At 43.3% G+C, this 14,678-nt stretch overlaps 1 protein-coding gene and 1 non-coding gene across 4 annotated transcripts in view; both read right to left on the bottom strand.

Moving 5' to 3' along the window:
* The window catches only part of ITPR1 (inositol 1,4,5-trisphosphate receptor type 1), a 324,688-nt gene that overhangs the window by 293,909 nt on the left and 16,101 nt on the right, over positions 1–14,678 (bottom strand). For all 3 annotated transcript variants that reach the window (XM_032411831.1, XM_032411829.1, XM_032411830.1), the window contains exons 3-4: positions 10,094–10,201; positions 5,864–5,934 (exon numbers count right to left, since the gene is read on the bottom strand). In XM_032411831.1, coding sequence (XP_032267722.1) covers positions 5,864–5,934; positions 10,094–10,185 — 163 coding nt within the window. In that variant the 5' untranslated portion in view covers positions 10,186–10,201. The remainder of the gene's footprint in view (positions 1–5,863; positions 5,935–10,093; positions 10,202–14,678) is intronic.
* On the bottom strand, positions 3,610–3,754 carry LOC116637252. Its single transcript, XR_004300438.1, has one exon. It is a non-coding gene; the product is annotated as a U4 spliceosomal RNA (small nuclear RNA).

Here is a 14,678-nt window from a genome sequence, read left to right as displayed (position 1 = left end):
AGCACTCTGGGACTGAGGAAAATCACAGTGAAAGTGACAAGGGCACAAGGGCTTTAGGTCCAAGAGTGGTTTGTTGTAGCCAAGCAACATACTCTTCTTCCCAGGATCGTCCCAAGACTGTGATTCCAGGCTGTCACTGTTTTAAGTGGGACACTTGCTGAGCAATCAGGAGTTGTCAGTCAACTTGGAGATACCCAGAGACGGGGTTATACCGGCCCAGGCCTCCATCCCCACTACAAACAGGACTCAAGTTGTAGGTAACATGCTGCGTATCCCACAGACTGTCCTGGTGGTAGTTAAAAACGCATTAAGTCGAAAGGATCCAGTGCTTTCACCTTCTCATTTGGCTTTCTTCCTCATTTAAATGGTCCTAAATCCAAGTTAAGAGCTTCAGCAGATAGCAGAAGAAAAGTAGTAACTTGGCCCATTTTCATTTAGAGACTGGAGGTGACAGGGTTCACAGCTTGAAGAAACCCTAGTGCTTTGTGTGGAAAAGGGCCCACAGGGCACAGAAGAGTAAAAGCACTGCGCCCGGGCCTTTGGAAGAGGGTTCTGGCCTCACTCTCTCACATGTCATAAGACACTGGGCCAGATGCTCAACACTCATCGGCCAAAATGGCATCAGGCACCTGGGCTGAGGAGGTGCTGCAGAGCTAAACCAGAGGATGAACATGAGAAGTATCATCATCCACTTTGCCCCAGCAAACTACAGACTGGAGGGGCAATTTTTACACTTTGTTCAAAGATACTTCATGTGCTTTGCCTCTACTTGCATATAAAGAGCTGCAGTGTGAACAACAATTTAAACAAGTTCCTCAGAGATGTTAAGTGTGCACGGGCATTGACTTCCGTGAGAAGGTATCTTTCCTCCCTCGACTATAAAGAGCTGGTACACGGGAGGTGTCTGATAATGTTTGGGGAATGAATGATAATCATTCTAAGTGACATGCAACTAACTATGGGCAAGTTACTCAATTTCTTAGAATACCCATTTCCTCGTCTGCATAATGGGAACATCAGTAGCTATACCTCATGAGTAGGTTACATGGATTAAAAGAGATAATCCCTGGGAAGCGTTCAGCACAAAGTAAATGCTCTATTCATGTTGGCTACTATTATTTATAATGTGGGTCTGTTTCTCCATAAAACCCTAAGACTCCTGAAAGCAAGGGGGACTATGTAATTCATCTTGTCCCCTCATCAGCAAGGCCAACAGCTGGGACACAGCAGGGCTTCAATGTCCCCTGAGCTGAACACCCATTTTCACGACACATTAGCTGAGCGGGTTATTTTGCTTGAAAGCAACTTGATTGGGGGAAGAGAGAAACACGGGACAAGAAAAATACTTACCTTGAACATCCACACTCTCAGCCTGATCTCTGACCTCTGCCCCAATTCATATAAACCATGGAATGATCTCAGAATGCTTCCTTTCTCCTCACCTTTCCCTGCCCAAACTTCTCCCTACATTAAGCTGAGTTTCCTTGCAAACAACTTTTCTTCTGAAACTAAGGGGTTCCTGCAAGGTTAAAAACTTCTCACTCTTTGCTCACATTGATATGGTAGCATCTGTCCAAGATAATAACAACAACAACAACAACAACAAAACACAAAAAACTGGGGGCCAAGATTGACCTCTTGAACTAAATGGAGAAGATGAAGTTTTGGGGGTAAGAACTTGGCCATTGCCCCAATCTGAAAAAGCAGATTACACAATAAATGGCATGTTCAACACTAATGCCTATCTTATTTCCCAAGAGTCCCAGGCCTTGTTTCTCCTCCAACACCTCTGGAAGTCACATTTAAAACAGTAAAGGTTCTGGGATCAAAGCAAGACTGGTAGTTAATTTCCTTCTTTTCTTTATAGAAGACGCCATTATATTTAGTAGGGGGAAGGGTCAGCTGGGGGTGGAAAAGGAAAATGTCATCTAGAGAAAGAATTCCATAACCACAAAGTTTCTATTGCTGGTTTCAATCTGATGTCTCTCTTCCTTTTTTCTTTCAAAATTATGAGCAAAGCCAGCACAAATCAGGGAGAAGAGAGATTCTGTCTTACCTGCCATGGACACTGGTGCTTCCAAATGGTACCACATTAGCTAAAGGACTAAAGTGACTGAATTCATCTACATCGCTGCTCTTCTCATCACCTAGAGGACAGGGGCCATTGACCAAAATTCATGTGGACAATGAAGGAGGTCTCGGCTTAAGTGAACCAGATATGCACCCAGTCTTTCCTTCCTATAGATGAAGTCCGGGGCAGAAGATACATTCAAGGGAATCACCAAAAAAAAAAAAGCAATTCACTTGGTAATGTACTTTTACCCATCAGAAAGAAGCGTGTTCAAGATTTTAACTCTTTTGCATCTACTGGGGAAAATAACAGCTACCAGTTACTGACCAGATCTTGTGTACCAACCACGTACTCTATTTGGTTCTTTGGCCATATTATCTTCAATCCTATTACCTTTACAGGGAAGGAATTCTTCCCTCCCACCCATTTTATAGGTAAGGAAACAAGCTCAGAAAAATTAATCTATCAAGGCCACTTAGCTTGTATATAGGAACGCCAGGACTCAAATCTAGGCCATTGGGTCCCCATGCACACCCCTACCCACAAAAGCATTTAGACACAAAAATGAGAAACAATATTCTCATATCATAACAGGATTCGTGTATAGGATTCCCTTCTGCCACCATTTAGGAGTGCGAGCCTCTGTGCTAAGTACTGGGAATGAAAAGATAGGACTAACTAAGGCTTCCTGGGCCCTGAACCAAAGGCTAGGCTCCCTCAGTACTGAATTTGAAACACATTTCATCTTCCCAGTAACCTTATGAGGTAGCGACTAACATCACCTCCCATTTTACAGATGAGAAAACCAAGCCTCACAGAGGTTAAGCAATTTGTCCAGGGTCACACAGCTAAGAACTTGGATTTGAACTCAGAAAGCCTGATCCTAGGGCCTATGCTATTCACCACAAGGGTGGCAGGTTTCAAGAGGAGCTCACAAAATTAAAAAACCCCAAGTCAGAAGCCATAGGGAGCATTACATAAATAGGTCTTTGGTTTCCATTTACTTAAGAACAGGTTATGATGGTTCTCAATATAGGAAATAAGTTGGCAAGGAAACAATGGAAGCAACAACAAATCCAAATGACTAAATGTAGCTCTGCTGATTGCTCAGATAAAGACTCCATCATCCTAGCCGGCTGCTTGCCAGCATCTCACTTTTCCATATGTGTTTGTTAAACTCCAGGGTGTAATGGCACGGCAAGGAAATGGACTAGAAATGCCTCTAAATTGTCCAACTGCCCTATGCACAATTTCTAAATATCAAAATTACTTCAACTTCAAAATACACTTGTATTTGGAAAGGCAATAATCACTTCCAAAAGAGAAATCGGTTTCTTCATTTTAGGGAAAAAAAAAAAAATTTTTTTTTTCAAAGAATGCTATACTAGAACTGAAGGGCTGCTTTGGAAAGTGTTTAAATCCTCATTGCCCAGATTCCAAGGGGGAGATCTCCAAGGCCCTCTGCCTGGGCCCCTCACCTGCATGCCGAGGGCCTCGGGTGCAGCATGAGGAATCTAGGCAGTCCTGACCTACATTTGCAAAACCTGCAGCAGGGCTTGTTTGGAACCAGATTTTCCCACAAGTGCAAAGCACCTCACAACCTAGAAACCTTTATTTTTCAATTAGCAATAATCGCGCCTCGGATAAACCTCATTGGCTACGATACTGCCACTGCGCAAAGCTAGAAACCTTTATTTTTAATTTATGAGGAAAAGCAGTCAACATATATCAGGTCACTGTCATGTGACCACCTGTAGAACCAGGCTGGGCCATAAACAAAGTTTGGTTCTTTCCAAATGGACTCTATCAGACTGTCACTCTTACCTCAAAACAGTCCCTCCAATCGGCCACCAGATATCTATCGAAGCACCAGGCACTTTGACCCTAGTGCCAGGAAAATATGTCTTCTGACTTCCCCTGGCTATGGTCCTGTTTATTTTAACATTCTAAACCCCGTATTCAAATAGCCACTAGTTCACTTTGTACAGGGCATGAACATCTTTCCCAGGTTCCTTTCACAGCTAGCAGGCCTGTGAGCAGAATGGGATAAGAGCTCACACTGAATCCAAGCAATGAGTGCCTTCCACTTGGCTCCAGCTGCATAAGCCACACTCCAACCAGCTCACCCCTAAGTAATAAAGCCAGAAGTTTATAGCCCAGGCTCTATTAGCAGTGGTGCTTAACCTTGGCCATACAGAAGAATCACCTGGGAAGCTTTAAAAAAAAAAGAAGAAAGGAAACCATCAATGCCAAATTAAATGATCATCCTTGAGGTTGGAACTTCAACATCAGTAGTTTTCCAAGTCCCCCAGGTGATTTTAGCCAAAGTTGAGACCTATAGCTCCTACTCCATCCATCACCAGCTGTGTGACCTCAGACAAGACACTTAACCTCAACCTTTGAGGACTTCAATCCTCAAAGGATTGTGGACAGACGAACCCATGAGCTAAAAATGTACACAGAACTCTTAGCACAGTGCCTGGCACAGAGTCTACTGATCTTGGCCCTGTTAAAAAGATAAACTGAGGCATATTTTATTATTCAGTGTAGAGAATTAATTCTGTAAGTAACTGCCTGGATTATGATTATTAGATCAAATCTTTGATTTCTGCTGCATTCAGGATTCTGTTCTAGAAAAAGCCACGGAGGAAGGATTGGAAAGAAAAGGCCGCAGGGGCCACAGCTGCTCAGGATCCTGTGGCACAGGGCTTATGGCAACAATTTTCTTTTTCAACAGTCCCCCTCACCACCTCCCAGGTGAAAATATTCTCTTGATAGTCTCATGCCAACTGGATGCAGTTCAACATCAAACATCTTCTAAATGGCTTCTCTCCATCTGAACGTCTGCCTTCTATTTTATTCTAATTCCTTTAGCTTTTACCCAAAAAAGTCAAACAGTTTCTACATCAACTAACAGTAAGAACTTTTCACTCAAATGATGTAACCTAAAAATGGCAAGATTTGAGCCCTTTGGGACTGAGGCCATGAGTCAAATACTAACCCAATGGGTTCTCAACCCCAACTCAAAATTTAAAAAAAATCACTTGGCAAGCTTAAAAAACAAATGCCAGTGCCCGGGCCCATACCTCGAGAGATTCATTTGATTGGTCTGGAGTGGGGCCCTGAGTATCTGTTTAATTTTAAATCTCTCTCAGGTAATTCTACTATGCAGCTGGAGTCGAGAACTATGAACCACAAAAGCAAAGAAGAAAAACAAATTGTTTAACATCTTAACATCCCAACTGTATTTTAAGCACCTTCTGGAATAAACTAAAGCTACCTTCAGAGGAAGATACCAAATATAAGAGGCCTAAAAAGAAAGCCAGTAGTGGGAAGCTACTGGTAGGAAGGCTATCCTGAGTAGGTCTTTTAACAAAAACTAAGGGCAATAACCGACACCTTCTCCCACCAGGTTGAAGCATCTAAGAATACCAGAGCCCCCAAAGGCAGAGTGAGATCTGCTGCAATAACATATGTTCCTTGTGACGAGATCCATAAATCCTATTTGTTTAAGGACATAGTTGCACAAATGTAAGGCTTTAAGCTGAATTTGCACTGATCAACATGTATGCAATATACAAATGAAGGCTCTAATTCCAATCTTGACGCTGAACTTACACATTTTCAAAAGGTCACAAAGCTTGGAATTGAAATCATACTTTAAAAAACTATAAGTAAATAAACCTACAATTGCTTATTAAACACACACACACACACACACACACACACACAGCAACACATCTGATGAATTTTCAAATGAGGGAGGTGCCCACTCCAAGGTCATCAACTTACCTCTGAATTTCTTGGGTGGATTATTAAGGTCCCCGGCTTCTGGCTGTACAACGCAACGATCATCAACCAGGCTGTGAAGACAAGGATAAATGCTATATCAAGCCAAGTCTAAGGAAACAAAACCTAAGCACTATGCAAAAATTGAACATCCAGTGCTGTTCCTGTACGAAACTTAGATGACCATGTTCTCCTGCCAGGGGCCTGTTTACGCTACAGGTTTCCCATGCAGGGAGCTAAACCTAATCCAAAAGCCCAGGTTCTGCTTCTGCAATGCACATATTAACCTACTGTTTTCTGTGGCTCTTTTCCCTTAACCATATCCATGATGGATTTGAGCAAAATGTTGAAGTCGGGAGGCGTACCAAGGGGTGAACGCATTCAGCTCATGGTAGCTGAGGGGTCCATTTGGTGCCAGGCACAGTGCTGGGCCCTGCAATGTGAGGATGAATATGAACCAGGCCCTGCCCTGAGGGAGCTCAAGGCTAGTGCAAGAGCCACAAAAGCAAATTAATAAAGAGAATATACCCTAAGGGCTATAGAGAAAGAAGAACAAAATACAGCCAGGAACTAACTGTGCCCGAGGCCATCTGAGAAGCTGCCGGCAGAGAGAATCATATGGAATTACTGGAAATCGAAATGGAGGTGGGGAAAGTGCAAAAAGTTATAAATAAACAACCAGGCCCAACTTATATACAGACCCAGTATTTAGAAGTGCAGACTGACCAAACTAACGTGTACAATTCTTTTAGAAGAACAGATTTAAAATAATGTGCTTTTTGAACAGATGAGGAAATTGAGGCTGAGAAGTTTATTTTTATTTTTTTAAGATTTTATTTATTCATTTGTCAGAGAGAGAGAGAGCGAGCACAAGCAGCGGGAGCAGCAAGCAGAGGGAGAAGCAGGCTTTCGGCCGAGCAAGGAGCCCGATGTGGGACTCACTCGATCCCAGGACCCCGGGATCATGACCTGAGCCGAAGGCAGACGCTTAACTGACTGAGCCACCCAGGTGTCCCGAGGCTGAGAAGTTTAAATGACTTATCCAAGTTCCTAAAACAGGTATTGGTCATTTGCCAAGTGACCACAGAACTTGCTGACAACTAATATACTACGGTTTTCCGGGGTTTCTTCCATTAGTCTGTGCTGCTCCTTATCCCAAAGGCAAGGCACCATTAAATAGTTTGCCTTTACTCTTACTGCCCCTTCCTCCAAAATTCCATTTCACCTCCTAAAGTCTGGCCTGTCTTTCAAGACTGACTCAGGGCCCCCATCTTCACCACGAAGGCCCTCCTCCTGAGCCTTTCCTGGAGTCGGCATTCCCTGCCTCTCCTCACCTCATTGAATGAAGCACAAATGGTGCAGTAGGCTAAGAGCTTCCTAGGGGCAGAGAAGTGCCTGCTTTTGTGGCCCAAAAGATGCCCACGCTAGTACATTTTCCTGCCCAGGAAAGGTGCTCAGTTATCTACGTGGTAGGTGAATCAAAGCGGCCAGAGTAGCCCACCAGCAGCTTGCTGCCTTTGGGTCTAAGACACAAGACCTCTCTCCATCAAGAAGAGGAAGAGTGTGGTCAATGGCTTGAGTTTTTATGCAAAAATCAAGAACAGAATGTGCACATAGAAAACTTCCACCTGGAGCCCCTGTGATGTAAATATAGTAAAGCTACCAGATCTAACATAGTATATGAAGTGGTGGGAGTGCCTTGGAATCCAATATAGGGCTGGGTTAAGGGGTAAGAGAAAGGGCCCCAGTCTAGGCCAGAAGACAAATGAATTGTAGATGGCCCTTTGCCACCTACTAGCAGCTTGACAATGACTACGTTATTTCATTCCTCCTGGTCTCAGTTCCTTCATCTGTAAAATTAAAGAGTTGGTCTCAAGGAGTCTCAAGGAGGGTGATGTTCCTCACACTTTGTTTATAAAATATACTGATACCAGGTCCCCATCATCCCCAGGCCTATCAAACCTGTGTTCCAGGACGGGACCTGAGAACTTTTATTTTTAACATGTTCCTCACGTGATTCAGAAGCACACCTCTGATACTGCATGTGCACGCACACAGGCTCTCCAAGGTCCAACTCAAGTTCTGAAGCTCAAGGAGTCAATAAAGCCATTGGGGAGGTAATCGCCATCTATACAAATGGAATGTGGCTGGGGAGCTAGATGCCAAGTTCCACAAAAACTGTCAGTCACACTGGTGCTCCATAAATGTTAAAGATATTAAAAGGAAAAAGGTCAAACTTTATTTTCCAAGTCCATTTTGAACCAAAGGAATATTCATCTGAGGTAAGTATTAGAGCCCCAAATTCAAAATGGACCATCTGCACGTTAAAGAAAAAGTGGAGGGTGGGGGAGAGGGAACCTTATCAATAATTTGTTTATAACGCTTGAGGAAAACTCTTATAAAGCAAATAATTTGTACCTGATAGGAATTCTAAGAACAGATGCTCTGGAAGAGGATGAAGGGAAAGGTGGCATTAAGATTTCAGGGGCTGCCACAAGTGGGCTCAGCTACCGACTGGAAGTGAGCCTGGGTGACTGGAGGGGCAATGGCACTATTACAAGAAATCGGGGCCACAGAGAAAAGATGAGGCATAAGGTGGGACTGAGGTTTCACAAGGCAGCCAGGTAAGAGCTGTGGGCAGACAGTGAGGAGGGTGGTGAGCCAATTTGCCAGAGACGGATAGTCAGGAAAGGTAGAGAATGGAAAGTCTACCCTGCCAAGGTCAACTGTTAGAAGCACTGGTCCTGGAGTCTGGAATGCTCACAGCTGTGAAACCCTGGGCAGGTGACCTCACTTCTCTGAAGCTCCAAGGTTTTTTGCCTCCATAAAGAGCAGTAATAGCGCTCACTATAAAGATGTGTTTAGGAATTAAAGGCATTATGTATGGACAGTCCTTAGCACAGTGCTGTAAACATCCACAGGATTCGTGGAAGTGGTGACCCCTGCTACTTATTACCATTGCTTTACCTGCTGAAAAACAAGAGGATGGAAGATTCCAACATGAGGGAAAGAAAAAGGAAGGAATCAGCCAAGAAGTAAAAAGGGACAATGAGAGAGGCACAACCGGCAAAGGGCCTCTTTGCCAAAACCCACAGAAAATAAATCATGAAGGGTGGGTCTTTAGTGTTGAGAGGTTAAAAAAAAAAAAAAAGGTAAGGACCAAGAAACAGTCACTGGATTTGGGGATCACAGAGTCAGGGATGACTGCTTTTTATCGGATGACTTTTGAAAACAAAATTTTTATACAGTGAGGTCCAATTGAGGTATACTTCTACATCTGAAATAATTTGCTCCTTGAGCCTGGAGTGACCTGAATGAGAGCCTGAGAGTACTCATTCTGCACAAATACCAGAGACCAAGCATGCTTTAAATAATAGCTATGATTAAAAGAAAGGCTCTGGCTACTCTAAGAATGAAGTTCTTAGAGAAGGTGTTGGCTTTCCTTTCCCCCATTTGAGATCAGCTCCTGCCAAATTCAACAATTCCACCCCAGGGCCTAACTCCTCCTTTCTACACAAAGACAATCTAGACCATTCATATGTCTTCTGGAGTTAACCATCTTGATTCTCCATTCTGCTTCTTTCTGCCTTTGGCGCTATTTCACTTCTCCTTTCCTCTTCTCAACAACGGGAGGCGGAGAAGGGAGAAGATAATCAAATAAAGACATTGTGGAATGTACTTCCTCTCTTAAAAGTTGGGTAAAAATTGAAGACAGCACAAAAGAAAAAAATCTGATTTACAGAACTTTGTGCAATATGTAACTTTCAAATGCACACTGCAATTTAAAATAGGCAAGGTTCTGCTTCAAAGAAGAGAGATAAGCATCGGAGAAGTTCTGGTCTTTGCTTAAATGACAAACAAGTCAGCATATGAAAATAAGAGCTTTTATGAAAGCTAAAAAGCACTTCTTTGGGGTCTGTAAAAAATAATACTAAAATTTTATCCCATATACTCTGCACTTTCCCCCTTATATAAGAAATAGGGAATTATAATAAATTCTGAATGACAAGAGTCCTAATTAATGAGATATTGCACTTCCAGGACTTACAGGAAAAGAGTATTTTTGTGCCAGAGGTAAACCTGGCTAACATGAGATTTGGTATCATGATTCCAATTGCCCCTGGAAAAACCAAAGTCAAATGCTAACATTCTTATCTTAGGAAAATCAGTTTTTAAGCTGGCATTAAGAGGTCTTAAAGAAATCCTGCCACACAAGATATCAGGTGCTCTTACCCCAAGGTGCTAATAAATCCATTTGTCGATCCTTCCGCGTACAGAGAACAAATGTCTCCAATATGCAGGAAACTAGACATCTTGTCAGACATGTCTTTCTCGAAAAGCCTAGACAAAGTAAAATATGCAACATTATTAGAGGGAAAGAAATGCTCAGAGGGGGAAAAAAAGTCACTGAGAGTTGGCTTAGCTCAATTTTCCAAAGCGCCCTACTTAAAAGTCAAATTTAAATGAGTGTGTGACAGGCAGGCACTTAAATGAGCCAAGCAAGGACATATGCAACAACATTTTTTTCCATATATCATTTATTTCAGGATATTCCAACCACAATAACGCTGGTTTCTAACACAACCACACCCAAATCCGATTCTACAAATTGAGGACCCTCGATAATGAATAGTGAATCTAAAGACTGCAGGGAAGTCAGCCAACAACTTGCAGTGATTAGGAGTTGGAAAGTCTGACTTATGAAACATTAACATACTCAATCTGCCTCAGGCAATGTGAAGGCAGAAGGAAACACCTGGTATATAACTCGGGTCTGGCAGTGCCTGTGCTGAGGTACCAAAGCAACAAAATTAATAAAAAGAAACCTTGTACCACAAAGCTCTAGCGGCCTTTTAAAAATTCAACAATTGTACCCACTTCATCCAAATGCCGTTTCAATTTCTTTCCTTCTCCTTCACCCAAACACTTGCAGGAGGAGAAAGGTTCTTAGCACCTGGTCCAAACCCATGTCAATGCAGGCAAGAATAATGCAGCTTAGGCCCAGGGAGAACCCCGGTCAGGAATACACATGGCTAGTTAGGGGCAGTCCTAGAAAGGGCTCTAAGTTCCAGAAAATCTCTCCACAGCCCAGAAATGATTACACACCCACACACACAAGTATCAACAAAAATACTGACATGACATAAGAATAGTCTTCCTGAGGGCCATAAATATTGAGGAGTGGGAGCCAATTATAAAAAACTAATTTAACATTTAAAAAACAAGCTTAATCAAAAACTAATGATGTACTGTATGGTGACTAACCTAATTAAAAATAAATACAATAAAATAAAAAACAAGCTTAGGGGCACCTGGGTGGCTCAGTCAGTTAAATGTCTGACTTAATTTTGGCTCAGGTCACGATCTCAGGGTCGTGAGATTGAGTCCTGCATCAGGCTCCGTGTTGGGCCTAGAGCCCTCTTAAGATTCTCCCCCTCTACACCTCCCCCTCTCAAAGAAAGACATACATACATACATACATACATACATATATACATAAAAATAACAAACAAACAAACACCAAGCTCAGTGATGTGGGAAGACAGTGTGCTGGGGTGGACCCCAGCTAACTCCCCATGGCTTCATCAGGCATCTGGTGTAGATGCACAGGGTAACCCAGGTCTTCCCAGGATCTCTCCTCCAAACCCAGAGCCCCTTAAACGTCTTTTCCAATGTCTTTGCTCAAGTTCCCTGGCTAGAAATCATTCACCTGCAAAGCCACAAGAGTTGTAACGGCGTGGAAAAGTATTCTCTCCTGAAATTGCTTTCTGGGCTCCAAGTTTGTTTTCCGTTAAAATTGTGCAGCAATGATCATCAGGAAAGCTAGGGAAGCATTTCTCCTATTTAGAAGGAGTGCCAGGTGCTGAAAAGGAACTGAAAATGAACCTCAGTTCATTGCCTGTGAGAATCTACAAGGAAAAACCAATTCCTCCAAACAACCCAGACCTGGCAAAAGAAACACCATTTCACTGAACCTGAACTTATACCTAGAGAAAGGGAGCACAGGAGAACACATTCTCAAACAAAACAGTCAGCATCTGTAGACCATGTAGAAAGACACACAAATCATGTGCACAGGGACAATCTGCCAGCCAAGTTCCACTCTCCAAAATCGAATCTATCATTTTGTCATTTCTTCCTAATGCCCAAAGGCAAACCAATGTTTTAAACAACATCCAAAAAAGTGGCACAAATGAAAAATACTAAGGGCATTAATATTTCCCTTATGTGCTTATACTTAAAAGACTTATCATAAAGGGTCAGGAAGTCAACACAGTTCTGGGACTGATTCTTGGAAAACAAGTTCTGTTTGATTTTGAGACACACCAAATTGGTGTGTTCACACTCTGGCCTCCCCAAAGGACACAGGGGAGTGCTGGTACATGACCTCAGCTCAGTCAGGAGGGCCTCATCTAGTGTGACTAACTCTGTCCTTTGGACCATTTGGCCCCAGTGGAGACCAGGCCAGGAAGTAGCAGTGTGACCCTGGTTTTCTTAGCTTTCCTCACCACCTGGTTACCTGACTAAAAGATTCCAGGCTCTTCATGGAAAGAAGCAGACACAACTCAGTGTTCTGGAGTGATGCACTCAATATTGCCTGCAGGTGATCGCTGAAACAGATGTCTAGACACAGTGTTTCTCTAGCACAGCCCTGCAGTGTTACCATTTCTAATAATGATGACTCACCTTTATCGAGCATCATCATGCCCCCCCCCATTGTGCTAAGGCCTTTACAAATGTTCTCTTACTGAAGCCTCATGACCACAACGTGAGGTGGGTACTACTATTATTCTCATTTTATTATTGAGGAAACCAAGGTACACAGAGGTGAAGATGCCCAAGGCCAGGGTTGTAACTCAGGTCTACCTGACTCTTAAGCAGAGCTTCTCATCAACAACGACCCTTGGAACATGGGAGTAAAATGTCAACCACCCTTATTTCCTGGGTGGTAAGATTACAAAGACCTGATTTTCTGTGTTATGCCCAATTCTATTTCCTCCTTTTTCTATTTTGGTGTTTCCTCATTTTTCCACCATGGCCACATAACACTTGGATAAGTCAGAAAAAAGAAATTAATCTTCTTCCTGACCATGTTTATTAAGTAGAAAACTAAATAATAAACTTTAGCCATATTTTATGTTTTTCCTAGAAAACAATCAGGACATCCCCCACAGTTAATGATCCTCAAATGGGCAATCTGCCAGAGGTCCCAATTTTAAAGAAAAAAACAAAAATGGGGGGTAGGGGAGTACAGTTCTTTCCCAAGGATCTCAAGCCATAAGTCTCCTCAAAAGAGACTGGGCAAAAGCCTTCCTGGTCTGCCTGGCAGCTCTAGAGGTCTCCCCTCACCTACCATTAGTTAAGTGGAAGAAGAAGAAGGAGGATAAGGGAGAGAGGGAGGAGAGGCCCTGAGGCAATCACCAGCCATCCTGGAAGGAAAAACAAAGGCCAAGAAAGTGAACAGAACAGGCCTCTGGAGCCTGGAGGGGAGGAGGTGGAAAGTCAGCCAGTGTGTGATGGACCTGGCAGCAATCTTTTGGAAGACTTCCTGTTGTTCAGAACAGGGTGGGAGAACCTGTCTCTTTATCTGATCCTGGACCACTTGTGCTAGCCAACTGCTCACAGCTGGACCCAGTGCTCCCATGTTGCTCACACAGTGGCTGAGGACCCCTTAGTACAAAAAGAGCCAGTGCCAACCTGCCATCTGCCTGACCCTGGGACATCAAACACTGTATCGACACCCAGGGCTCTTTGTTAATAAACTCTGAGTTGGTCCCACAACATCTATGAGAAGGGTCAGGTGGTCAGTTGCAGAGCTCCAACCTTCTCTCTGGATACAAGCTATGATTATTAGCCCAACACTGCCATCCGGCCCACTTAAACCTCTCTGTTTTTGTTTCATCTGGAAAATGAGGATAACACTTAACTATGGGGGTTGTTGTAAGGAACAGATGAAACAGTGCATGAAAAGTGCTTGGTACAGAGACTGGTAGACTTTCACTCCTCAATGCTGGCTCTTTATTATTTTTTAATGAGATGAAGTGGAATTCAGGAAGATTCTAGGGCTTCAAAATTTAAACTCAGCAAAGGAAAGGATCCTCTGTTTAAAGTTGGGTGGAGGGGGTACACCTGGGTGGCTCAGTTGGTTGAGCATCTGACTTTGGCTCAGGTCATGATCTCAGGATCCTGAGACTGAGCCCTGAGTCAGGCTCCTCATTCAGCAGGGAGCCTCACACTGCCCGCTGGCTCAGCTCCAGGTCTCTGTCCACTGAAACTGCTCCCTGAGCAATGTGTAATGAAAAGGGACATTTGATTCTACTCAAAAGAATAAAAACACAAATTCAGAGAGATCCTTGGAGAACAGAAACCAGAGGTCCTCCAAATCTCTGGTCTCAGAATCTGTGTTGCTCTTTGCCTTTTCTACACCCTCTCTGGTCATCTTGTCCCCTCTACTGACTCCTGTGACTTCTATAATTCCTAAATCTGTACCTCCTAAATCTGTACCTCATGGCCAACAACTACTGGGATTCAGCTCCTGGATACCAACAGCATCTCAATGTACCAAAAAGAATTCACCCGTCTGCCCAATCTGTTGCTCTTTCTCCCTACCCATGTCATCTACCACTGCAAAGCCTGAAGCACCTCCAGTCTTCCCTCTCCTTATCCCTGCCACAGGGCCTTTGCCCATGTTCTTCCCTATCCCACCCCCTGTCCTAGTTAAAGCAAGATCAGTTGGTCTGGGGATGTTTTGCAAACCATTTTATTCCGATCACCAATGCCTAGCACATGGTAGGTGCTGGTAAATAATTTAGCAAAT

Source organism: Phoca vitulina, unplaced genomic scaffold, assembly GCF_004348235.1.
Source record: "Phoca vitulina isolate PV1807 unplaced genomic scaffold, GSC_HSeal_1.0 scaffold13, whole genome shotgun sequence".
In the NCBI taxonomy this organism is placed as follows: domain Eukaryota; kingdom Metazoa; phylum Chordata; class Mammalia; order Carnivora; family Phocidae; genus Phoca; species Phoca vitulina.
This window is presented reverse-complemented; position numbering and strand designations above follow the sequence as displayed.